The sequence below is a fragment of the Pongo pygmaeus genome, chromosome 9 (genome assembly GCF_028885625.2).
Source record: "Pongo pygmaeus isolate AG05252 chromosome 9, NHGRI_mPonPyg2-v2.0_pri, whole genome shotgun sequence".
Classification (NCBI taxonomy): domain Eukaryota; kingdom Metazoa; phylum Chordata; class Mammalia; order Primates; family Hominidae; genus Pongo; species Pongo pygmaeus.
In genome coordinates this window covers 3,214,272-3,240,522 of record NC_072382.2, presented here as the reverse complement: position 1 = coordinate 3,240,522, position 26,251 = coordinate 3,214,272, and the positions used below count along the sequence as shown (strand labels likewise).

General features: G+C 55.1%; 1 protein-coding gene across 1 annotated transcript; it reads left to right on the top strand.

Moving 5' to 3' along the window:
* The first annotated feature begins 1,248 nt into the window (after positions 1–1,248).
* MRGPRG (MAS related GPR family member G) lies at positions 1,249–2,118 on the top strand. Its single transcript, XM_054441278.1, has one exon. The coding sequence runs from the start codon at positions 1,249–1,251 to the stop codon at positions 2,116–2,118; it is 870 nt and encodes a 289-aa protein (XP_054297253.1).
* Positions 2,119–26,251: the final 24,133 nt, after the last annotated feature.

The window sequence follows — 26,251 nt, the reverse complement described above, 5'->3', positions numbered from 1 at the left end:
TGGGCCGGGGACACAGTCCAGGCAAAGGTGTGACAGGGAGGGCTCCAGGTGTGTGTTGGCGGCTTGATCGCTCTCTCTCTGTCGGTCTGTCTGTCTCTCTCTCTCTCTCACACCCTGTCTGTCTCATCTCTGTTTCTCTGTGTCTATCTCTGTCTCTGTCTCTCTATAGCTATCTCCCTGTCTCTGTCTCTCTGTCTCTGTCTCTCAATGTCTGTCTACATCTCTGTCTCTCTGTCTGTCTCTATCTCTCTTCTCTCTCCCATGTCTCTCATCCCTGATGCCGCCACCGCTGAGCCTGGGTCCTGATACATCTCCCAGGACTAAGAACAGGACCCATGTGGATCCTGGGGGAGGAGGGATGGCTGGAAGGGGAAGGGCTGCTCTGAGACCCTCTGCCTTTCAGTGCAGCTTCCGGTGGCCAATCTCTCTCTCGCTCTGAGAACATCCTCGGGACTCTCGGCCTCGCTCCTTGCAAGTGGCCACTTGTATCTGCCCCTCCCCTTGTGTTAGCGGCTCCTGGAGAGGCCCCCTGGCCCTGCCACCATCACCAAAGCCCCTCTCTTGGTTTGAGGCTTCAGAGCAGCCTCCTGAGTGCACCGCCGGCAGCATGAGCCCCGGGATCCAGCTTCTGCTTAGGCCGGGAGTGCACAGGGAAGGCTGGGGGCTCCCTCCAGCTCCTCACACCACATCTTCCCTCCTCCCTCCTCCTCAGGCCACCTGCAGCCTCTGCCTTTGGGCACCTCCCTGGACACCTCCAGAGACCCTCCGGGGAGGTGACTTCGCCAGCAGGCTGGTCCAGGCTTGCCAGGTGGGAGCCCCATGAGAGTCCACCGTGGAGAAGCTCCCACCTCTGGGGGAAGAGGAAGGCCCCACACGTGGGTTCCCCATGCACGTCCCCTGTGTCTGCAGAGCCTTGTCTGGCACATGGTGGAGGGTGCAGCGTCACCCTCACCACATCCATGAGGGACATGGACATCTTTTGAGCACGTTAGTGCACCCTGCCAGGAGCCCTGGGCCTGCCCGCAGGCATGGGGAGGCGTTAGGCACGCCTGACCTGAGGTGCAGAGGGCTGAGCCCCGGATGAGGTCCCGCCGCTGGGAAGGGTGGTCCAGGGGCTGCACCCAGAGGGCACCTGCAGGGCCATGGATGCCACTCCCTGTGCCCCCAGCGGGGTCACAAAAGACGCCTGAGGACCACGTCTGTCTCCCTCTTGCAGGTCCCTCGCCAGCACCCTCTGAGCTGGCCAGGATGTTTGGGCTGTTCGGCCTCTGGAGAACCTTCGACAGTGTAGTCTTCTACCTGACGCTGATCGTGGGCCTCGGGGGACTGGTGGGTAATGGGCTGGTGCTCTGGAACCTCGGCTTCCACATCAAGAAGGGCCCCTTCTCCGTCTACCTGCTGCACCTGGCCGCCGCCGACTTCCTGTTCCTCTCCTGCCACGTGGGCTTCTCCGTGGCTCAGGCTGCCCTGGGCGCCCAGGACACACTCTACTTCGTGCTCACCTTCCTGTGGTTCGCGGTGGGTCTCTGGCTGCTGGCGGCCTTCAGCGTGGAGCGCTGCCTCTCCGACCTCTTCCCCGCCTGCTACCACGGCTGTCGGCCCAGACACGCCTCGGCCGTCCTCTGCGCCCTGGTGTGGGCCCTGACCCTGCCGGCCGTGCTGCTGCCCGCTAACGCCTGCGGCCTGCTGCGCAACAGCGCGCGCCCCCTGGTCTGCCTGCGCTACCACGTGGCCAGCGTCACCTGGTTCCTGGTGCTGGCCTGCGTGGCCTGGACAGCTGGGGTGGTCCTCTTTGTCTGGGTGACCTGCTGCTCCATGCGCGCGAGGCCCAGGCTCTACGGCATCGTCCTGGGCGCGCTGATCCTGCTCTTATTCTGTGGCCTGCCCTTGGTCTTCTACTGGAGCCTGCAGCCCCTGCTGAACTTCCTGCTGCCCATGTTTTCCCCACTGGCCATGCTGCTGGCCTGCGTCAACAGCAGCTCCAAGCCCCTCATCTACTTGGGGTTGGGCCGGCAGCCCGGGAAGCGGGAGCCGCTGCGGGTGGTACTGCAGAGGGCCCTGGGAGAGGGCGCCGAGCTGGGTGCCAGGGGACAGTCCCTGCCCATGGGCCTCCTATAAGTGGGCTTGCCCCGCCCACAGAGCCTGCCAGGAGGTGCCCACCCCCACCGACCCTCGCCCACCCCGAATCCAGATGCTTCCAGGACCACGAGGAGCCCCGCCCACCACCTAGCTCTTACCCTGAGCACCCAAGGGGTGGACACAGCCGGAGAGACTTGGCCCTGACCACCCCCCAGCCAGGCCTGCTGAGGATGAGGGAGGCAGGAAAACGGAGCTGGAAAGAGGTCAGGCAAGGAGGGAGAAAGGAGAAGCCTCCTGAATCGGGGTGAGGACGGGCACCACGCCCCCAGGCCCAGCCCAGATCCCCTCACCTGGCCTCTCCCCACCGTGCTGCACCTGAGTCCCAGGGGAGAAAACTGCGAAATAAAACACAGCCAGACCCCAGCCCACAGTGGCTGGATTGGAACCCAGGCTTCCGGACTCCTGGGCTAGGTGGGCGCCGTCCATGCCGCCTGCTGGCTGAGGCTCTGATTCTCCCACTACAGAGTTGAGGTGGAACTACTCCTTACTCCCCACCCCGCTCAGCCATCATTGTCCTGCCCACCCCACGGGGACCACACCCAGGGCTCTGTCCCCCTCTCTGAGGCCCAGGACTGGCAGGTGCCTGATGTCACCAGCAGAGGCCACCAGATGGTGCTGCTTCTGCACAGAACAGACCCAGCCCCGTGGGCCGGCGGATGCAGGAGCCTCCATCCCCTCGGTCCCCACCCAGCCTCTCCTGCGTCCCCAGGGCCATCCGCTCTCTGCGGGTTGCTCCCATCTCCCACCTCTGTTCTCGCCCTCCCTCCTCAGCCCTGGATCATCTGGAGCTTTTGCCCCAAACGTTTGCTTTGGAGAGAGAGAGAGAAAGAGAGAGAGAGAGAGAGAAAGAGAGAAAGAGAGAGAGGAAGGAAGGAAGGAAGGAAGGAAGGAAGGAAGGAAGGAAGGAAGGAAGGAAGGAAGGAAGAAAGAAAGAGAAAGAAAAGAAAAGAAAGAAAGGGGAGGGGAGGGGGGAAGGAGGGAGGGAGGAAGGAAGGAAGGAAAGAAGGAAGGAAGGAAAGAAGGAAGGAAGGAGGTGAAGCCAAGTTTCCAAAGCACAAACCATTTGATGCGTTTTCTGACTATGAAATAAAATACTTTCCGGTCATTGTTAAAACATTCAAGCCCTACGGAAAATACTAAAAAGATAAATCGCCGACATTTTTTTCCACCCAGATGGGGACATTTTTGATGAAAAGCACTCCAGTCATGTATTTTTTCAAATAAAGACCTGCAAAAGTTTTCTTTCTTGCCCAAATGAAGGCATTCAATGGGTGCTATTGGTGCTGGGTGGGACATTCTGCAGCTGCCTTTGAATAAAGTTGTTCTTTTTCCACTAGAAAAGCAATATGTTGCTCATTTATGGAAAATTTGAAGAACGCTAAAAACTGGAAAGAAGAAAAGCTTACATGTAGTCCCCCAACCCAGAGGCACGCACCTTTGCTGGTTTTTCTTCCTTCCCCAGGATGAACGTGTTCTGGCCACGTCAAGTCCCGCACCCCCCTACCCGCTGCCAGTTCTCGCTAGACCGTGCTCTCAGGACTGGCAGCTCAGCAGGGAGTGTGGGTGCTGTTTGTTGATCTAAAGCCATCTGGGGGGCTCAGGGGGAGGGGAGTGTGGGCACTGTTGGTCTGAAGGCCATCTGGGGGGCTCAGGGGGATGGGAAAGCCTGAGCCTTGGTGGCAGGGGGACGCTTAGGCTTTGAGGGCAGCATGGGAAAGATTGTTCATTCTTGTGACACTTCACCCAAGACCCCAGGAGCCGTGTGGCCTCCTTCCTGAAAGACCTGGAAATGGGATAAGGGTGGGGATAGTTTCAGAGGTGAAACCTACAGGATCAGTCCCATCCTCCCAGCCCAGGAAATAGCTGCAGGGTCCCCTATGGGGCCATCCATCTGTGTGCAGTGGGACAGGAAGGTGGCTGGCTGCTGATGGTGTCTGGGATGCATGACAAACAGCCCAGTCTAGACAGATGGAGAGCGAGGGGCCTCTGCCCCGGCACCCACTGCTGAGCCCAAAGACAACCAGGTCGCGTTCTGGACCTGGAGAAGCTACAGCCACATGGAAGGACAAGGCTGCCCTGGGCTGGTCTGGGTCCAGGCAGCCGCAAAAGCTGGACTACAGCCCAGGCAGAGCTTCACTCCGGTCCTGCCCGCTCTTCTCGGGCTGAGTGACCTCCAGCGTGTCACCTGACTGCTCTGAGCCCAGGTCTGTGAGAGACATCAGGGCAAGGTCTCCTTGCCAGGATGGCAGGGATCCAGGCCTCCACAGAGGGCGGCCCGCCCAAACCTTCAAGACCAGATGAATCGCCTGGCCCGCCTCTGCAGACCTCCAGGTGTGTCCCGCTCGCCCTGACCTTGGCACACCCACCTCGCTGCCTTCTGGTGTCCCTGCCCCTGGCACCGTCTTGCCCAGCCTTCAGGGGCCTGTCCTTGTGACTGTCTGTCCTGCTCTGTGATGCCCAGGGCTTCCTGGCAGCAGACGCTGAATTCTCAGCTCCTCTAGTGTGCGCCTGCCCTGTCAGCACCCACAGTGACCACTGTGCCCAAGCAGCCCCCACCCCTAGCCAGCACAGTCCAATGTGTCATGTGCTTCCCACCCCTGCTTATTCACTCCTGTGTTTGCCTCTTTAGTGTCTGTGTCTCCCTAGAAGATGAGCTCCATGAGGGCACAGAGCCAGCAGCCGACTTGCCGCTGTCTCCCTGGGACTGGCAAGTAAAGCGGCTTGATGAGTTCTTGTCAAATGGATGGACAAGTGGATGGATGGATAAGTGGATGGATGGGTGGATGGATGGATGGATGGATGGATGGATGGATGGATGGATGGACCATTGAAAGAGATATGGTCAAATGAATAAATGATGTGGCTAAGATAGAGTGCAGCTAAGTGGAATCAGACCAGGCTGGTCCTGGATTCTGGAAGCTTCCTGTCCACTCTTGTCCTGACCACTGACCTAAAAGCTGAGCAGATCATCAGAGGAGGGGCCCAGGTTTTCTCACAGCAGAGTCTGGTACTCCACACCCTCTCCCTCCCCTTTGGGTTCACAAACATCACTAAGTCAGCTCCATGCTGGGCACCGGACCTAGGGCTCAAGATGTGGACCCACCATGCTATGACCCCTGTCCCCAGAGAGTTTGACGTCTGGAGAAGACACAGACACAAACACAATTCAAAGATAGTGTGCTGAGGGTGCACGTGGTGTACAGAAACCCTGGGGAGCTGCCATGTGTCCCAGCTCGCCCTCAGCGCTCCCAGTTCATGGCTGTGGCCCGGTGGCCTTAGTGTCCCCTTTACTGGCGAGGGCCCAGTTGCACATCAAATCATCCCGTGGTCCTTATGTTAGAGGAGCAGGACGGTCACATGTCCCCACTCAGAACGCAGGGGAGGCTTCCTGGAAGTGTGGTGTCTGCGACTTCCAAGGGCAGTGTGAGTACAGAAGAAGGAGTGACCGTCTCTAGCAGTCAGGTCAGTCTAAGAAGAACCTTGAAGGGAAGGCAGGACCCTCCCAGGGAAACGGAGCCAAGGCAGGGTAAGGTACAGAGGTGCAACCCAGGCACCATGAAGAAGAAGGAACACCGATGCCAGAGTCCGGTAAGGAAGGTGAGGCGGCCAAAGACACAGAGGGGAGATGAGAAAGGGCTGTGACAAGGGGCGTGGCTTTAAAGGGCTGTGATGAGGGGCGTGGCTTTAAAGGACTGTGACGAGGGGCGTGGCTTTAAAGGGCTGTCATGAGGGGCGTGGCTTTAAAGGACTGTGACGAGGGGCGTGGCTTTAAAGGACTGTGACGAGGGGCGTGACTTTAAAGGGCTGTGATGAGGGGCGTGGCTTTAAAGGGCTGTGACGAGGGGCGTGGCTTTAAAGGGCTGTGACGAGGGGCGTGGCTTTTCCTTGGTTGCTCTGCGGGGGATTGCAAATGGATTGTAAGCAGGAGAGAGATTATATCAGACATATATGAAAGACATAAAACTAACAACTGAGAGGGGGCCAGGCAGCGGGGGTGGGGGTCCAGGCTGAGCAGGGTACACACAGGAAGCTGCAGCAGCAGCAATGCAGAGAAGAGGGAAGAGCTGGTGCAGCCTTCAAAGACGACAATGGCAGGAAGGCTGCAGGGGAAGATCTGAGGGCTGGGGGGAAGACATAGCGTAGAATTTGCAGTGGAACAAGGTCAGATCAGGAAAGGAAGAAGTCGGGAGGCTTCACAGAGGGGAAGGGTAGGAAAATAAAACACAGGTACCTGCCAAGAAGAACAGAAAGACCAGGATCCTGAGAGGGGGCTGTGGATCCTGAGCGGGGCCTGTGGATCCTGGAAGGGGGCTGTTGATCCTGAGAGGGGGCTGTGGATCCTGAGAGGGGGCTGTGGATACTGTGGATCCCTAGAGGGGGCTGTGGATCCTGGGAGGGGGCTGTCGATCCTGAGAGGGGGCTGTGGATCCTGAGAGGGGGCTGTGGATCCTGAAAGGGGGCTGTGGATCCTGAGAGGGGGCTGTTGATCCTGGGAGGGGGCTGTGGATCCTGAGAGGGGGCTGTGGATCCTGGGAGGGGGCTGTTGGCAGCCGACCCTGGGATGGGAACAGGGGCGTATCACGCATGGAAAAAGGACACCCAGGGGCCAATGGGTAAAACTCCCAGGTTTGCATTTCCTGTGTTCGTCTCAAATTAAATGTAGATGGTGAGAGATGATGATCAAAGTTCATTTTGTCTGTTTCTTTCCCATGCATATCCAGTTGTTCTGGTAAAATCCCTTTGCCCATTGGATTGCATTGGCATCTGTATTGTAAATCAACTGATTGTGTAGGGTGGGTCTACTTCTGGAATCTATTCTGTTGACTGCTCTATTTCACTGTCCTTCTATCAACACCACACTGTCTTCATTACTGCAGCTTTACATTAAGTTACGAAATCAAGTGGTGCTACTCCCACACTTTTATATTTCTTCTTCAAGATTTACATTTCTATATAAATTTCAGAATCAGCTTGACAGTTTATGCAAATGTCTACTGATTTTGGCTGGGATCGCATTGACTCTATTCAGTTACTCTGGATCAACTTATGGAGAACGGACGTCTTGGCAACATTGAGTTTACCAACTTATGAATATGGTTTTTCTCTGTTTATTGTGGTCTTCTTTCATTTCTGTCTCTTGTAGTTTTCATTGTAGGTGTGTTATACATTTCTGGTAAAATGTATTGCTAGTTATTTAAGGTTTCTGAATGCCATGTAAAAATAATCTTTTATTTGCTTTTTCCAATTGTTCATTGATAGTTTATATATTGTTTGTATATTGATCGTTTGTATTATTTTTGTATATTGACTTTGATTTTTTTATATTTGTCTAACAGCTATCCTGTGAACTTGCTAAATTCACTTATTCTAATAGTCTTTTTGAAAACTGCTTAGGATTTTCTATGTATACAATCAAATCATTTGCATGACATGAAATAATTATTATAAATAATGAATAATGAATAATTATTGTAAATAATAATTAAAATGATACATGATTAATAGTGATAAATATAAGAATTAGGAAAATTTTAATAATTATAATTAACACATGATTAATAGTTATTATAAATAATAATAATTAGAAATAATTTTACTAATTCCTTTCTGGTCTTTGCACTTTTTGTTCTTTGCTTTATATCACTCATTAAGACCTCCCATACAATGTTAATAGAAATAATAAAAGTGGACATCCTCGCTTCATTCCCAACCTTTCAGGAAAGTGCTCAATGTTTTGCCATTAAACATGTTAGCTGCAGGCTTTTTGTATGTGCACCTCATCATAGTGATAAGATTCCCATCTATTCCCAATTTTCTGACTTCTTTTAATCACACATAGGTATTGAATTCCATCAACTTTTTGTTCCTTCATTTATTAAGGCAACCATACAGTTTGTCTTCGTTAGTCTGTTAATGGGAGGAATTGCATTGATTTATGTTCAGATATTAACTTTGTATTCCTTGGATAGTCCCTGTCACGCATGTCCACGTGAAGAGACCACCAAACAGGCTTTGTGTGAGCAATAAAGCTTTTCAATCACCTGGGTGCAGGTGGACTGAGTCTGAAAAGGAAGTCAGCAAAGGGAGATAGGAGTGGGGCAGTTTTACAGGATTTGGGTAGGTAGCGGAAAATTACAGTTAAAGGGGGTTTTCTCTTGTGGGCAGGGGCAGGGATCACAAGGTGCTCGGTGGGGAGATCATGAGACTCATTGTCCAGGGGAGGAACGTCACAAGGTCAATTGATTGGTTGGGGTGAGGCAGGAACAAATCACCATGGTGGAATGTCATCAGTTAAGGCAGGAACTGGCTATTTTCACTTCTTTTGTGGATCTTCAGTTGCTTCAGGCCATCTGGATCTGGATGTACACGTGCAGGTCACAGGGGATATGATGGCTTAGCTTGGGCTCAGAGGCCTGACAATCCCCACTTGGCCTTGACATATTATCCTTTTTATATATTGGTGGATTTGATTTATGAATATTTTGAAATGGGTATTTGCATGTGTGTTCATGAGAGAGGTTGGTGTCTCATTTATTTTCTAGTGATGTCCTTTTCAGGTTTGGGCATCAATTATCTCCTCTTGCTCAACTCTGTGTAAGAGTTTGGATAAAACCAATATTATTTCACCAGTGAAGCCAATTGGGTTTTTGTGAACAAGTTCTAAAACACAATTTCAATTTCTTTAACAAATATAGGGCTATTCAGATTCTCTTTTTCTTCTTGTGTCAGTTTTGTTTTTCAAGGAATTTGTCCACTTCATTTTATCTGAGTTTGAATTTGTTAGCATAAACTTGTATACCATATCCCCTTATTAATCTTTTATTGTCTATCAAATTCACATATCTCTTTTTTATTTTTACTATGGGTATTTTGCATTTTCTCCTGATAATTCTCATTCGGGCTTTATCAATTTTAGTAATCTTTTCACAGAACCAACTTTTATTGATTTTTCCTATAGTGTTCATTTGTTTTCTATTTAATTAATTTCTGTTTATCTGTATTTATTATATCTTTCCTTCTAAATCATGAAAGTTAAATTTGTTCTTCTTTTTCTAGCTTTTTGAGTTAAGCAGCTTAGATAATTTTTTTAAATCTTTTCTTGTAGGTTGCATAATGCTCCCTACCAAGATGTTCACCCACTTGTAATATAGAAACACTCCATATGAGAGCATAGATTACCAGAATAGGCATTTTTTTCATGATGCAACAATATGCTGCCTACAAGAGACACATTTTAGATTGAAAGGCACAAATAAGTTAAATGTAAAAAGATATAAAATGAGACTGGTCACAATGGTTTATGCCTGTAATCCCCACACTTTGGGAAGCCAACACAAGAGGACCACTTGAGCTCAGGAGTTTAAGACCAGCCTGGGCAACACAGTGAGACCTTGTCTCTACAAAAAATAAAAAATTCACCAGATTCAGTGATGTGCACCTATAGTCCCAGCTGCTTGGGAGACTGAGGCCAGAGGATCCTTTGAGCCCAGGAGATCAAGACTGCAGTGAGCTGTGATCACACCACTGCACTCCAGCCTGTCTCAATAAATTTTTATTTCTATTTATGTATTTTTTTTTTTTTTGAGATGGAGTCTTGCTCTGTTGCCAGGCTGGAGTGCATGGTGCAATCTCAGCTCACTGCAACCTCCACCTCCTGGGTTCAGGCGATTCTCCTGCCTCAGCCTTCCAAGTAGCTGAGACTAGAGGCACATGCCACCACGCCCAGCTAATTTTTGTATTTTTAGTAGAGATGGTTTTCACCATGTTGTCCAGGATGGTCTCGATCTCTTGACCTCATGATCCACCCACCTTGGTCTCCCAAAGTGCTGGGATTACAGGCAGATAAAAAATGATATTCCATGTAAACAACAACCAAAAGAGAGCTAAAATGGCTATAATAATATCAGACTAAATAAACTTTAATTTTAAAAAAATTGTTACTAGAGACAAACAAGGACATTCTACCATCATAGAAGGGTCAGTCCATCAAGAGATACCACAACTATAAACATATATGCTCATGGTAGGCTAAAAACAAAGCCCCCTTAAAACATATCCATGTCCTAACCCATGTAACCTGTGAATGTGAACTTCTATGACAAAAGGGACTTTGTAGATACGATTAAATTAAGGCTCTTGAGATGGATAGATGATTTTGGATTATCTGGGTGGGCCCAGGGTAACCTCAAGCGTCCTTGTAAGAGGGAGGCAGAAGATCAGGGTGAGTAGGAGGAGACGTGATGATGGAAGAAAGAGACTGGAGTGATGTGAGGACAGGGTTATAAGCCAAGGAAGGCAGGCAGCCTCTGGAAGCTGGAAAAAGCAAAGAAGAGACTCTCCCTTAGAGCTTCCAGAAGGAGTGCAGCCCCATGGACACCCTGGTTTTAACCCGCTGAGACTGGTTTCAGACAGCTGACCTCCAGGACTGTTAGATGATAAAGGCATATTGTTTTAAGCCATTGAGTTTGTGGTCATTTGTGACATCAGCAACAGGAAATTCATACAGACCATGTCCCTTCCAGCTTCTGCCTTCTTTTATTTGCTCTCCTGTATCTTCAAACGGTTGCTTTTGATTCTTCCCAGAGTTGACAGTTATTTAATAACAGCAGGGCTGCTCTGATGTCAGCTACCCTACCATTACCAGAAACAGAACTCATGTTACCCTTTCTAAAATGAAAAGGATATTCTTGACTTCCAAAGCACATGGGTCCTCAAGGGTTTGCAGATCTGTACCTGTCTCATAGAAGGTGTGAGGGTTAACTGAGAGAATTCGCTGCGCAGGTGGTTTACAGGAAGCTGGCATGAACTGAGCCTTCAGGCATGTTGGTTATGGTCAGAAGAATAAAAGGCGGTCATCCAGGCCTACAATTTATAGGTGGATTCACAGGACTTAATGACAGGCTGGGTTTAGGAGTGCCCTGTACAGGCTGTTCCTGGGACATCCTCCCATTCCCTTCTCCTTGTCTGTCAGTGCCTCCTCCTCCAGGCAGCCACACTGCCAAGTCAGTTTCTTCCTTCTGTGGACACCTGTATGTAAGCACAGTCCCAGGCAGGAGCTGAGGGTTTGCAGAATCAATAGATGCTGGATCAGGAGGGAAACTGTTCTGAGGTCCAGGGAGGCCCTATGTCCTTCCACCTGCCTGCCCTGCCTTGCACTGCATCCTGGCATCCCGCCTACTGGCTGACCTTAGCCAGGCAGAGCTTCCCAGAGACCCATCTATCTGCACTGGATTCCCCTCCAACAGCTACAGGCCCCACAGCAGGGGCCCTGAGTAAAGACCCAACTCCTCCAAATTGTGTGGAGCTGCTTCCAGAAGACATTTCATACCTTGAGACCACCTGGCATCCCTAGTGAGCATCATAGAGACCCTGCTTGGCCAGAGAGCTCACCAGATGCATCACAGCAAAGGGCAGGCCCTCATGGGCCATCCCCTTGGGCCAGAGGTCAGCAACTGTTGACCTACAGACCAAACCAGTGGAGCCTGCAGATGCGCTTGGCTGGCATTCAGTGATTAAAGTCTTTTGGCGTTAGTTGCCAGCACTGAACAATAAGAAGATTTTACATTAAAATCCAGCTTTCTAGCCCTCCTGAACATCAGCGGCTGGCAAACCTGGCCCTCAATGCCACCTGGCCACAAAGGAGGAGTTGGAGAGAGTCTGGGGCTTCAGGCAGGCATGGCCTCCACCCCCGTGAGCCCTTCTCTACTGTCACCCTGAGTCCCAGGTCACCCATCAACGGCACCGCACTGTTCATTTCTAGATTGAAGATACAATTGAGTGGGGTTTTTGCCACCATTTTTTGTGCGAATGGGGAAAAACAGATCCAGAAGCCTCTTGTTTCAGGAAAAAATTGGAGCTGGCCTATTTCTTCGTGGATATAATGAGTGGGTAACAAGATGTGTCTGGCACTGAATTCCCCTGCCAGGGTAAGAATTCATACCCCTTGGTCTGGACCCCATCCTTCTGCAATGGAGAAACTGAGGCCCAGTCAGTGTGAGACCGGCCCAAGGTCACATAGCCAAACAGCAGCTCAGCAGTGGTGCCTAGGGACCTAGGTGTCACCCACAGCCTCCTCTGACAGGTATGTGAGCACATCTGTAATGCTCAGAGCCACACACCCCAGGGCTCTGACGAGGACTTTGTTTCAGTCTCTCAGGGCCTGAGGAGTCTAGTGGGCTCAGGCCTCCTAGAGATGTGCTGTCTCAGCCCTGTCCCCCAGACAAACTTGTGGGGCTTCAGCAAGGGTGGCAGATGGCCTGTGGCTGGGCTAATGGCCTGGAAAAGGCTGCCTGCAGGAGGAGGGAGGCGGCTGCAGAGACACAGAATAAGAATACTTGACAGTGTCCTGTAGAGAGCCAGGCCCAGTCTCGCCAAAGAGGACAGGAACCTGGAGCAGACAGATGGAGCTGTCCTCTCTGAAGCCAGCCAGCCTGGCTGTGCAAGGCCTCCTCCTGTTCACCATGTCATCACAAGGCTGCTCAGCATATGCACAGGGAGAGGGGCCAAACCCCTGAACAGTGCGGCCTTTTGGAGCTGATTTGCAGATAGGGCTATCCCCATCCCCAAAATATTGCCTCCACTGTCCTTCATGAGATCTGAAATTCCACCATTAACATCACACTTTGAGGGTAAGGTGAGATAGACGGAGCTACCAAATTGGAGAGCTAAATGGCAGGTCCCACACATGGGCTGGGACCAGGGCTGGCCAGAAACTGTGAAGTGGGAAGAGCAGGTTTTCAAAATGTCATCCCAGCTGCTGTGCTGAGAGGTAGCGGGGAACCAAATAGACCTCCAGGAAAGCCCAATGTCAGTGATGCCACCTCACACCAGGTGCTTGACATAGCACCCATTTCTCTTATCATCTTATCTTCACCATCACCATCCTCACCATCACCATCCTCAACATCACCATCATCACCATCACCATCATCATCACCACCACCATCATCATCATTTCCATCACCATCATCATTACTACCATTATCACCATCACCTGTCATCACCATCACCATCATCATCACCACCGCCATCACCATCATCACCATCACTATCATCACCATCATCATCACCACCACCATCATCACCATCAGCATCATCACCATCACTATCATCATCACCATCATCATCACCATCACCATCATCACCATCACCACCATCATCATCACCATCATCACCACCACCATTGTCACCATCACCAACATCATCATCATTATCACCATCACCACCACCGTCATCACCATCACCATCACCAGCACCATCACCATCATCACCACCACCATCATCATCATCACCATCACCACCACCACCACCATTATCACCATCACCACCACCATCATCATCACCATCACCACCACCATCACCACCATTACCATCACCACCATCATCATCACCACCACCACAACCATTATCACCATCACCACCATCATCATCATTATCAACATCACCACCACCATCATCATCACCATCACCACCACCATCACCACCACCACCACCACCACCACCATCATCATCATCACCACCACCACCATTATCACCATCACCACCATCATCATCATCACCATCACCACCACCATCATCATCACCATCACCACCACCATCATCACCATTACCACCACCACCACCATCATCATCACCACCACCACCATTATCACCATCACCACACCACCATCATCACCATCACCACCACCACCACCATCACCACCACCATCATCATCACCATCACCATCATCACCATCATCATCACCATCATCACCACCACCACCATTATCACCATCACCACCATCATCATTATCACCATCACCACCACCACCGTTATCACCATCACCATCATCACCATCACCATTACCATCATCACCATTATCACCATCACCACCATCATCATCATCACCATTATCACCATCACCACTGTCATCACCATCACCATCATCACCATCACCATTACCATCATCACCATTATCACCATCACCACCATCATCATCACCATCACCACCACCACTGTCATCACCATCACCACCATTATCATCACCATTATCACCATCACCACCATCATTATCATCACCATCATCACCATCACCACCATCACCATCACCATCATCACCATCACCATTACCATCATCACCATTATCACCATCACCACCATCATCATCACCATCACCACCACCACTGTCATCACCATCACCACCATTATCATCACCATTATCACCATCACCACCATCATTATCATCACCATCATCATCACCATCGTCATCACCATCATCACCATCACCACCATCACCGTCATCACTGTCATCACCATCATCACCATCACCATCATCACTGTCATCACCGTCATCACCATCACCACCATCATCATCATCACCACTATCATCATCATCACCATCATCGCCATCACCACCATCATCACCATCACCATCATCACCACCATCATCACCATCACCATCATCATCATCATCATTGTCATCATTATCACCATCACCATCACCACCATCATCACCATCACATCACCATTATCATCATCATCACCATCACCACCAGTATCATCATCACCATCATCAGCACCATCACCACCACCATCATCATCATCATCGCCATCACCACCATCATCACCATCACCATTACCACCACCATCACTCTAACCATCATCATCGTCACTCCTCCTCCTTCTCCACATCCCCCTCAAAATATTCCTAACTCTCTGCCAAGGAAAAAGGGATGAGGAAGAAAACAAGCCACCCATACCTCCTCCGCACTCCACGCCTCGCCCACAGCCAGCCCTACACCACCCTCCACGCACCTCGGTGCACGCTCCTCACACCCGAGCAACCTCCTCTACTGGGCAGGTCTCCAAATTCCCCTGCTTTGACTCCATCAGTCTCTACCTCCTGCCCTGAGAGCAGCCTCCCTGGCAGGTGTATTCACCAGTTTCCAAGCTCAGGTACACCTGGAGTCAGGGGCCATGTTTCTACCTTGGGGCTCCCAGGACTGAGTGCAGGCCTGCCAGGGGTTCAGCCACTGCCCAACAGAAGTGGGGGAGGGAGAAGGGAGGGGATGAGAGGGAGGTGAGAGGAGGCAGGGGATGGAGCCAGGGAAAAGAAAAGAGAAGCAGGGGAGGGGGGATGGGGAAGGAAGGGGGAGGGAGGAGAGAAGAGAATCACGGAGAAAAGGAGGGGACAGAAAGGAAGGAAGGGAGGCGTGCGGAAGCCAAGGAGAAAGGAGGGGAGGGGAGAAAGGGAGGGGACAAGGTGCCTGAAGAATAGCCAAATATTCGCTCTTGGCTCAGACTCATGAATTCCCTGGAAAGTGAAAACTTCCCAAGCCACATGCAGCCTGACTAAGGGCCACTCACAAACCCTGTGGCTCTCTGAGGCTGGTTTCATTCTCTCCCACAGAGAGAATAAAATATCTGCTCAGCTGAATAAAAGGAAACCAAAATCACAGTGAATCTCCCTGTTATCCCCTGATCTTGAGACTGGCAGGTTTTCTCTCTTCCTCCATAAACTAAATGCATCCTCTGTGTCCATCGAATCACAGAGGACACTGTGGCCAAAGTCCATTGCAAGAACTTCCAACTCTGGAGCTCAGGGCCAGCAAGCCCTAGAGAAAGCCATACTGCAAGCAGCTCCCGGCCCCAGGACCTGCCACAGAGTTCACATGGTTGCAGTGGGTGTGAAAAGGCGCAGGATGGGGCAGCTGTGCCGTGTGTGCGCTGGTCCAAGCCCCTGTCCCTCAGACCTGCCCAGACTGCATTCCCTGCCCCTCGTTACCACTGGGTGGTGCCCCCAACCACCTTGTTTCCTTATCAGTGGGCAGGACGCTGGCAATGACCCATACTCCACTTGGTAAAGTTGGTGGCATCTGGAAGGTTCCAGCTGGCCCCTCTGGCCTCTATTAGTGCACAGGACGTCTGTCTTGTCAGGGTTCTCTGCTGGGGCCAGACGGGGGAGAGGCTGTGCAGGGACGTAGCCACTCTCAGTGGCTGATGTGGGGAGCCTCTGGCCCTGGCCAGTGAGTGCAGAATGTCCTAGAATGCCAGGATTCCCCAAGATGGACAAGATGAAAACGGAAAGGACAGATGATGACATGTACAAGCCCCTCACCTGCACCCCATCCTCCCCACATCCAGCCCCACAGAGCAGCCTCCTCCCCGCATCCAGCCCCACAGAGCAGCCTCCTCCCCACAGCCAGCCCCACAGAGCAGCCTCCTCCCCACAGCCAGCCCCACAGAGCAGCCTCCTCCCCACAGCCAGCCCCACAGAGCAGCCTCCTCCCCACAGCCAGCCCCACAGAGCAGCCTCCTACCCACAGCCAGCCCCACAGAGCAGCCTCCTACCCACAGCCAGCCCCACAGAGCAGCCTCCTCCCCACTTCCAGCCCCACAGAGCACCTCCTTCTGCCTTAGCTGCCCCAGTTCAGGTGCACATGGGGTGTGAAGCTTGCCATCCCCTGAGCCACCCTCCATCAGGGACCTGGGACCAGTCAGTGAGCCACACAGAGACTTGATGTCCACACCTGTCAAATGGGGAACCGGGTGGATGGCAGGCAGTGTTCTGGTGAGACCAAATGAGAGAAAGCGTGTCACTGTGTCACCGTGCGCTTGCTGAGCCTGACTACACACCACGAACTGGGCTACACTTCCTTACAGAAATCACCTCCCGTGATCCTCATGAGGTCAGCACAGGGCCCCTGAGTGGCCCTGCCAGCCGGTGGCAAAACCCAGGCCATGGTCTCCAAGGCCTTTTGCTCCCTCCTTGATGGACGCGGGAGTGGTCTGAGCACTGTATTCACACAATTTTCGTAGGATTGTGCCTGGCAGAGGGGGTGGGGGCTGGGCTAGGCACTCCTCTCAGAACCCCCTGCAGCCCTGGCTCCTGTGGCTGTGGCCACTTCCCACAGCACGCTGAGGTGGTCACCCAGCATCTGGGCCAGCAGGGGATCTAGCTGTGCTAAGGAGAGGCCGGCCCTGCCCCACACTGGCACACAGGAGGCAGAGATCCCCACAGCAGAGGCCAGGGATGGCTCAGCTGACACATTCCAGGTGCAAGGGAGAGGGCTCTGAGATGGTCTGTCCACCTGCCCTCCCACACCCCCGCCCATGGGCAGCCTCCGGGATCACCTGTGTGTTGGGTGCCTGGGTGCCTGCAGCCTCCCTGGGCCCGGGCTCAGTGCTCTTGCCTCCCAAAAGACACTTCCTAGAAGCTACAGGCATTCCCTGGGGAAAGGTGAACATGGGGACTGTGTGGGAGGCAGAGGGGGGACTGGGCAGGGAGGGAGCCAAGTGCCCAGGCGATGGGGAATAATTCCAGAATACAGAAAGCCTGAATTGGGGAGGCAGCTAACTCGCTGTGTGACCCCAGGCTGTCGCCCACCATCTCTGTGCTCTGCTGCACCTCTCCTTGAGGTGAGAGGCCATGGGTGGTCCTGCGGTGCCGTGCCCTGTCATGGGGGTCTTCCTGGTGTTTCTCCATGCAGCGTTTGCTTCCTACTGCAATCCCTAAGCAAGCCCGCCACAGAGACGGAGCCGTTCCGAGGTGTTAGGTAACAGCAGCGTGCATAGCTCCTGGACTGCAGCGGCTGCAGCCAGGTCCACCTAGCGCCCAGAAGGCGGCTGCAGCAGCAGGTCCTGCGGGAGGGACAGCTGGCAGCCCCAGGCGAGCGCACGTAGGGGCAGTTGTAGGTGCAGCTGGGATGCGCGTCTCCTGGGCACGCCCTGAGAGCCACTGTCGCCTGCAGTGACCCCCACCCCCACCCCCAGCCTGGCCTGCTCTCCCAAAACACCCGCCCGTGCCCAGAAAGTCTTGGATACTCCGTCTGAAGTGGTCGTGCCTCTGGCACCCGGACAGGCAGCAGAGCAGAGCAGGCACAGGACCAGCAGGAGGAGTGACCCCAGCCTCGCCCCCATGCCCTGCTGCACGGTGAGTGCCGCCTCCAGGCAGCCCCCAGCCCACCGCCTGGGAGCCTCGCGCCATCTGTGGAGGGGGTTTCCTTTCTCCACGGGCCGCACTGCCGCTGGTGTCGGAGGGGACGCTGTGGAGGAAGCATTCAAGGGTCTGGAATCGTGTGGTGGGGAGGGGGCTGGGAGCAGCTTCTGCCTGGGAGTGCAGGGCCCCCCAACCCTGCCCCAGCCAGTTTTCTGCTGACTTCTTCAACGTTCCCCGGGGCTGGCACCTTGGCCAGCAGGGCATTAGCTCTGTCTGGACACCTCGCTCTCCCGCTGACCCCCAACAGTGTTCAGCCTGGTCACAGCCCCTCGGGCAGGCAGGGCAGGCAGTGGGCTCCAGGGCAGCATCGCGAGGGTGCCCCCAGGTCTGGGATGCTGCATTGCACCCACATCCAGGTGCCCTGCTCCCTCCTCCAGGGCAGCACTGCCCGCCGTGGTGGCGAGGGGACTGCCCAACCTCCCTCCAGGGGTGGGACGCCCACCAGGCAGGATGTGGGACATGAGAAATTAGGACTTGCAAGGTCACTTCTGAAGCATCTGTTCACCACCTGTGCCTTTGACTTTTGACTTCTTTTGCTCACAATTTTTTTTTTTAAGAAACAGACTTGAAAGGGGATATTTCTCAATTTGACTTAATATTGCATTGGCAGAATGGAGTTTATACTGAGAGGTCGGGGTGGTGAGGGAGGGGTCTCCTATACACCCTGAGCTGGCAGGGGACTTGGCCGGACCCTTGGGAACACACAGGGGGTCCTGAGAGCAGAGTGTGGGGTCAGCAAAGCCCAGCTTCCCAGGGCCTTTGGAGATAGCTGAGCTGTCTGGGACACACTGCCAGGCCGACACCCCTCAAGGGAAGCCAGCCTCAGGCCTGAGATCACGGGGATGCTGACCCTCGGCCTGAGGTCCAGGGTCCCTGGCGTCGTGAGGGTGGGGCAGTGTCACCTTTTTGTCCTTTGGCCTAAAGGCTCCTAAGAAAGGATGATCAGCTCCCCACAGCTCTAGACATTTTCCTGAGGGGCGCATGAGGAGTGGCAATGCTGGACCAAGCCCCCCACCTGTCCCTGTAGGTCCCACCAGCAAATCCCCAGGGAAGAGGCAGTGCAGGTGGGAATCCCAGCTCCCTCCTGCCAGCTCAGCCTCGATTTCCAGAGATGCCATGTCTTCCTGTGTCAAATGGGAATTTGAGCAATCCAGGTAGTCATGACAAACAGGACCCTGGGTGTGATGGTGCCTTCTCGGGGCCTCATGCTCAGGGTGCTGGAAGAGGTCAGAGCCTTGGCCTCACGATGGCCAAAGGCTGGGAGGGATGCTGATGGCAACTGCTGCACGCTGTCCACCAACATTTGCACAGCATGCCCTACAGGTTGAATCTGCTGGGTTTCCAGCCGCCACTCAGAAGCCACTCTGCTCTCACGTGCCATGTTGCATCCGCTCAGCTGCGAGTCCCAAGAGCCAGTGGGGGGTCCCAACGCCTGATGGAGACCACCGTGCTCTGGCACTTACAGGAGCATGGTCAGCAGGTGGCCTCCCTAGAGGAGCCCTCACAGGGTCCCAGCAGAGCAGCTGATGCCTCTGCCAGGCAGTCCACTGCCAGGGATGTGCTTCTCTGACCAACTTGCTTCAAGGCAGAGGACACACTCGGGGGGCCCAGGACCTGGGTGTGAGTCCTAGCAGTGCGGGCTCAGGCGGGGCATCGAGCCTCTCTGAACTCGGTCTCTTCTTCTGTAGAGAGGGAGAACAGGCCCCGTCGCAGAACCCTCAGGAGGCTGTGAGGAGAGGAAGAGGTGGCACCTAAGGCTCCGAGCATGGCGCTTTTCAAGTTAGTGACATAAAGTTAACCAGGACCACTAGGCAGCTGTGCGTCATGGCCGGGACTACCGGTCAGTTCACGTGATGTAGTCCAGGGCTGGGACACGAGACCCAGGACCCAGCTGCCGCCATGAGAAAATGGTTGAACTGAGTGGGTTGAATGAGGTTGTCACCAGGACCCCCAGTTTCTCAGGCTCTGGGAGTCTATGGTGAAGAGCACAGAGCAGCAGCAACCCCCTGCCATCCTCTGCTCTGCCAGGAGGCTCCTCCACACCTTCACTTTGCAGCTCTCCTCCGGCCAGCGTTCCTCTCTCCCACACCAGCAAGCCCCTGCTGCGGCCCCGAGCCTGCCCTGGACTCTCCTTCAGAACTCTCTGGAAGCCCGCATGGCAGCAGAGGTGTCCTGAGGTTGGAAAGTGGCAGTGGAGGGAGGGGAGAGGAAGAGGAGGCCAGGGGCTGTGCGGTTCTTCACCTCCCCAGCATGGGAGCTGATGGGGTTTTGTTCTGGGTGGAGGTTGATCCCAGAGGCAGGTCCTGCCCCAAAACTAAGACTCCCAGCCCCGCACAGCCAGACGGGCCTCAGAAGAGCCAAGGACCTCACAGCCTCCATGTGTCCACCCCAGGTGCCCCAAGGGCCTTCCAAGCAGGCCACTGGCTCATTCCTCCCTTCCCGGAAGGGCTGAGCCCCATCCATGAGGGCCAGGTAGCAAGGGGCTCAGTCAAATCTCACTCCTTTGACTGCCTCAGCTTAGGAGACCCCCAGAGCCCTTCCCTGCAGGGGGCCCGGGCTGTGCTGAGCCTCTTTCCTGCCTCTGCCAGGTTCCTTGCCTGACGTTGCCTCCTCTGTGACTTGGTGGGTCCAACCCATGAGAAAAGCTCAGCCCTGCCCTACCCTCAAGGAGGCACAACTCTGCCTGGAGAGTCAGGGGGGCTTCCTGGAGGAGGTGGTAGAGAGTCGGGGGGCTTCCTGGAGGAGGTGGTGGACAGTCAGGGGGGGCTTCCTGGAGGAGGTGGTGAAGAGTTAGGGAGGCTTCCTGGAGGAGGTGGTGAAGAGTCAGGGGGGCTTCCTGGAGGAGGTGGTGAAGAGTCAGGGGGGCTTCCTGGAGGAGGTGGTGGAGAGTCAGGGGGGCTTACTGGAGGAGGTGATGGAGAATAAGGGGGGCTTCCTGGAGGAGGTGGTGGAGAGTCAAGGGGGCTTCCTGCAGGAGGTAAGGCTCACCTAGACTCTCCAGGGAGTTGGAACTGCCCAGGGACTCAGAGTATCAGGAAGCTATTCCAGGCCAAGGGGCTCCACATTCAAAGCATGGTGGTGTGGATGCTCCTTCCCCTCTTCATTCTGTTCTGAGGGAGCTCTGCTGGGCACAAAGGAGAGTGCGTGCCTGGGATGATGGGGACTAGGCCAGAGGGGCCAGCGTTGGCCAGATCACGGAGAGCATCAGACTCCAGGCTCGTGAGCTTAGAGTCGGTCCTAAGAACAGCAGAGGCAGGAGGGTTCCAAGCCAGGGGACGATGTGGACAATGTAGGTTCTAGAAGGTCCTCAGGCTGCATCCTGGGGGCTCCCAAGGTGTGGGGAAGGCAGGAGGTGAGGAGCAGAGGGGGCCGAGCAGGACTCCCATGACCCTGCTCAGGGACCTTGGTCATGCCAGGCAGCCCTGTTCCACTCAGCACCCCTGCTGCTTTCTTTCCCATTGTTCTCTGACCGTCACCCTCTCTAGCCCCCAGAGCAGAGAAATCTGTTCCTGGACTTTCAGCCCTGGGCTATCCTTGCTGTATTCCCTACCTAGATAGCAAACAGCCCTGAAATCCAGTGCCTGTCACTGCCAGCTCCATTCTGGAGACAACCGAGGAATTAGGGATGGAGCGCAAACAGGCTGCAACGGAGCATCTGAGCCCAGCTGAGCCCAGCTCAGCCACCTCCTTGCGCAAGGCCCAGCCTCTCTGCCTCTCCACGGAGCTGTGGGGAGGCCCCAGGCAGCAGGGCAGGGGCAGGGCCTTGGGGCGACAAGGAAGCAGGGCCCCGGCCTGGACCCCACACTACAGTCTGTGGTCCTGTGATTCTGCGGCCGGTGCCCTCTGCCATCCACTCGAAGACTCTCTGGCCCCTTGGACCCCAACCTGCACCCTGTACCCTGCACCTAGTGTCCTCTGAGCAGCAGGTTTTCTGGAGTCCAAGGTACCAGTGCTTCTCGAGACCTGTCAAACCATTGCAGACTCCCAGTGACCTGAGCGGGCCAGATGCCCCCGAACTGCAGCTTAGGACCCTTGGCAAACCCTCAGGGCTGGAGCTCTGTTCCCAGGCCAGACCCACGCTGGCTCTCAGAGAACTGAGGTGTGGGGACTGCTCAGGGGGAGATGGAGGCTGGGGCGATCAGGAGTCTGAGCTGGAGCCCTGGGGCGCTGTGCTGAGCCCTGCCACCTGTCATCAGCCCTGGATGCAGCCCTCAAATCATAAATACATCGATGGGGGACATAAGAGCCAAGCTAGACTCTGCTAATTGACTGAACAGAGCCTTGCAGTGAGGCACAGCAGGGTGAAGGTTGTGCTCACAGGATCTGAGTTCAAATCCCCGCCCCGGTACTTCCCAGCCATGTGTCCCTGGGCAAGCGCCTGTGGTCTTTCTCTGCCTCAGTTTTCCCATCTGTGAAGTGGGAAATGATACTAATGATCTCACCTCACTGTCTCCCTGAGAATTAAATGAGCTGCCTTGTGTGTGGTGCCTGGCACATAATCTGACACTTTGTGTGGGTGGCTGCTGTTGCTAGAGAATTAATTTTGATGTTGCGTTTTCTACTCATCACTGGGAGCCACAGCTTTACGTCTCCGCTATTTTGGTAGTTACTGAAATTCATGTAGGCCCAAGGTACTGGAGGCCAGGTAGTAAAAAGCCCCTGGGCTCTGGGGCCGTGGCCCACAGCAACATGCTCCATAAATGTAGGGATCAGGGGCATCTGTTGAGGGCGTGTCTGCTCCAGGCTCTGCCCTCAGGAGCAGCCGCCCCCAGGGGGTGGGATCCACTTGCCTCTGCAGTGGTCAGTCCAGGGCCCGAGCCTCAAACCCCAGCAGCTAGGAGTCAGGGGACCCAGCCACGATGGCAGGACACCCCGGAGGCTGGCAAAGGCGGCACCCAGACCTCCCCCAAGAAGCTTCCCAGCCCATACAGAAAGGAGACACCAGTTCTGCTCACCAGTTCTGCTCACTTCCCCATCTCCCCAGAGGACCCCTGGGCTGGGCCCACATCCTCCCAGGGGATGCTGTCTGCTGGTCCCAGGAGGCTGAACCGCTGGGCACAGTTCTTCAGCATCTCCTTTGCCTGGGGTTCCCACCTGGCAGGAGAGGAGGAGGTGAGGAAAGGCATAGCAATGGGGCTGAGCGGATGCCGGGCCCTCCAGCACTTCTCCTGCGGCCAAGGAAGGGGAGGGCGAGCTGCAGGGGATGCAAGACAGCCTGGTGCCCCTGAGGGAGAAGGCAGAAGGCAGGCAGGCCTCCCTGGGTACCCCCTGCCAGCTTCCCCAAGGCATCCCCAGATGCTGCCCTGCCTCAATGGGTCTCTCCTGCAAGGGACATGCAGAGCTGGAATTGCCTTTAGTTGAAGCCACTGGCTGCTGAGGTTAAGTCCAGACTCTTCTCCTGATTGGAACCCCATGCTGATAGGCAGAGGTGGGTCGGGGAGCTAGCAGGAGCCAGAGGAAGGTGGTGACTATGGGGGGACTTTGAGGGGTGCAACTGGACTGGTGCCAGCCAGGGAGGAGCAGGGCTTATGGGGGGAGGATTTAGAAGAGAGCTGAGCAGTCCCAAACCACACATCCAGCCTGGGCTCCTGCCCAAGGGGCCCCCACAGGCCCCACAGGGATCCCTGAGCTGGGACAACCCAGTGGAATACTCAAACTCATGCCCCTTCCCTCAGCCCTGGGGGGTCTTCCCCCAAGACACTGCAGCACCTCCGGCCAGACCCTGGCTGCCTCGTGGCCCCCTGACACACACTCCGTGGGTCAGACAAGACTGCACCCACCTTGCCCACCTGCCTCCTGCTCACACCCCCCAGGGTGAGGCTGGGGCTGGGATAAGGACACCCAGACCCTGCCAGCCACTTGTGCCTGCACGGCACCAGCCCAGGGTGACCCTGGGACTTGGGACACAACCTGGGCCCTCCTGGGCCTTCATTTCCAGCTGGCAAACATTTCGTCTTGGCTGGCGGCTGCGTCAGGAGCCTGCATTTCAGGACGACTGTCCTTGGCTGGCCTATAGTTCATCCTTGTCACATGAGTGCCCATCTCCCCAGATCCCTGCTCACTCCAGGAGCCCACAGACCCCAGCTCATGTCCTGACACCTTCCCTACCCCTCCTTGGACCTCCCAAGCTCCAGCATCTTCTCAGCTCCATCTCCAGGCCTGTGGGGGCCCTGCCCTGCCATCCAGGGACTGGCTGGGCTGGAGCCTCCCTGTGCCACTCAAGGCGGTGAGCAAAGCTGCCGCTGCTGTCAGAAACCAGCAGGGAGGGGCAGCTGAGCGCAGTCTCCAGGCCGGCTTAGCCTTGCACCTGAGCTGCCTGAGCTCAGCCGGAACTGCCTGTGGCAGCCCCAGCAGGTGGGACAGTCTCTGCTTTGCTCACCACTGGGCAAGATTCCCAGGGCACACGGTGCCTGGTCCCAGGCAGCCTCGTAGTCACACCTGGGCACTGAGCGACCACGGGGCTGCTGCCCACTAGCCCATCTGGAGAGCAGATGGGGCTCCAGGACCCCACCCAGGCAGAGAAAAGCCATCCTACAGGCCCGGCCCACACAGGTCAGCCTGTCCTGGGCCTGAGCTCTGACAGTCCCCCACACCCAGGGACAGTGGGAGCCACAGCTCTGCAGGGCTTGGAGCCCTCCCCGCGCCCGGGCCCAGGGACCCGCCGCGTCACTGGCACCCTGCAGCCTGCAGTCATCACAGGCCTCATCTGAGCCGTCCTTGTCAGGGCTGTGAAGGAGAAGCAAGGTCGTGCAGGCCTCCTGGCACAGACGGGCCTGTCCAGCTGCTCATATGCCAGCTCACCCACCTGACTGCTATGCCTTTACTGCGGGAGTGGTAGGGAGGGCTTGGGCCCCTCCAGAGAGGAGGAGAGTGGGTCCCCACACAGAGCCGCAGAGCCAGAGCCAGATTCCTTGGCCCGGCCCCTTTCTCTCCTGCATACGAGATCCCCTCCTACTTTCTCTTGTGCGGACTTTCGTTTGGCCCAGTCACAGGCCCTGTGGGCAAAAGCCAGAGTTACGTCAGTGACCCACGCCCGCCTGCTCTCTCTCCCTGTCCCGGCTCACAAGTCCTGAGACCCTCATCACAGCCTTGGTGCCTCCACCTTCAATCAGTCCACATAACCCGGCTGTGCACTAGTGACCTGGGGTGGTCCTGACCAAGTCCATAGCCTGGATGATCCAGGCGACAGGAGTTTACTGTCTCATAGCCCCAGAAGTCTAAGGTCAAGGCGTGGGCAAGGCCAGTTCCTACCGAGACTGTGAGGCAGAACTGGTTCCTAGCCTCAGGGACAGCCCATGGGGCCCTATCCAGAGGCCACTGGCAGGGGAGCTGCCATTGGAGGGAGGTCTTCAAGCACCAGGCTGCCTCTGACTGCCCAGGGTTGACCCCAGGGCCACCTAGGTGGCGCCCCAAGCCCATCTCACTTGCTAGGGAGGAACCAAGGTCTGCAGCAAAGACCTGCATCCCGCCTCCTCTGCTCCCCGCTCAATCAGAGTCCCGGGGCAGGTCCAGGGCCCAAGGCAGACGTGTCCTGGGCAGACTGCTTCCTGCAGGTGAGCTGAGCCACAGGTGCTACACGAGGTGGCTCCTCTGCCACACCCAGCCCTGCATGGTGACAGGGAGACTTTTGGCAGCTTACAACAGTCCCGGAAGGCTGGGGCCGTGGGAGAAGTTTCCCAGCTGGCCAGGCTTAGGCCTCGGTGGTGCCAGGGAGCCTGCCGGCCTTCCAGCCTGCTCTTATCTCAGTCGAGGTGCGATGAGTTTTTCCCACTTCCCCATTTTTCCCAGAGCAGCTTCCTGGCTTCCCGGCAGGGGTCAGTGTGGGAGGGTTTGGCCAAGGCCATTGCTGGAAAGAGCAGGGGGGAGAAGCTGGACGTGAGCTGCACAAGACTGGAGCCGGAAGCCCACCCTGTCCATGATGAGTGACCCCGTGGGCCTGGACCCTTCCCAGCGCTGGCACTCACTGGTCCCCACCACTGGGATTAGTGGAGCATTAATGGAGTGCCAGCTGCATGCTGGGCACGGGGCCCTGATGTTTGTGGGCACTCTCAGATTCAGTCCTACAAAACCTTGCCAAGAAGGTGCTATGAAGATCTCCATTTTACAGATGGGAAGGCTGAGGCCCAGGAAGTTTA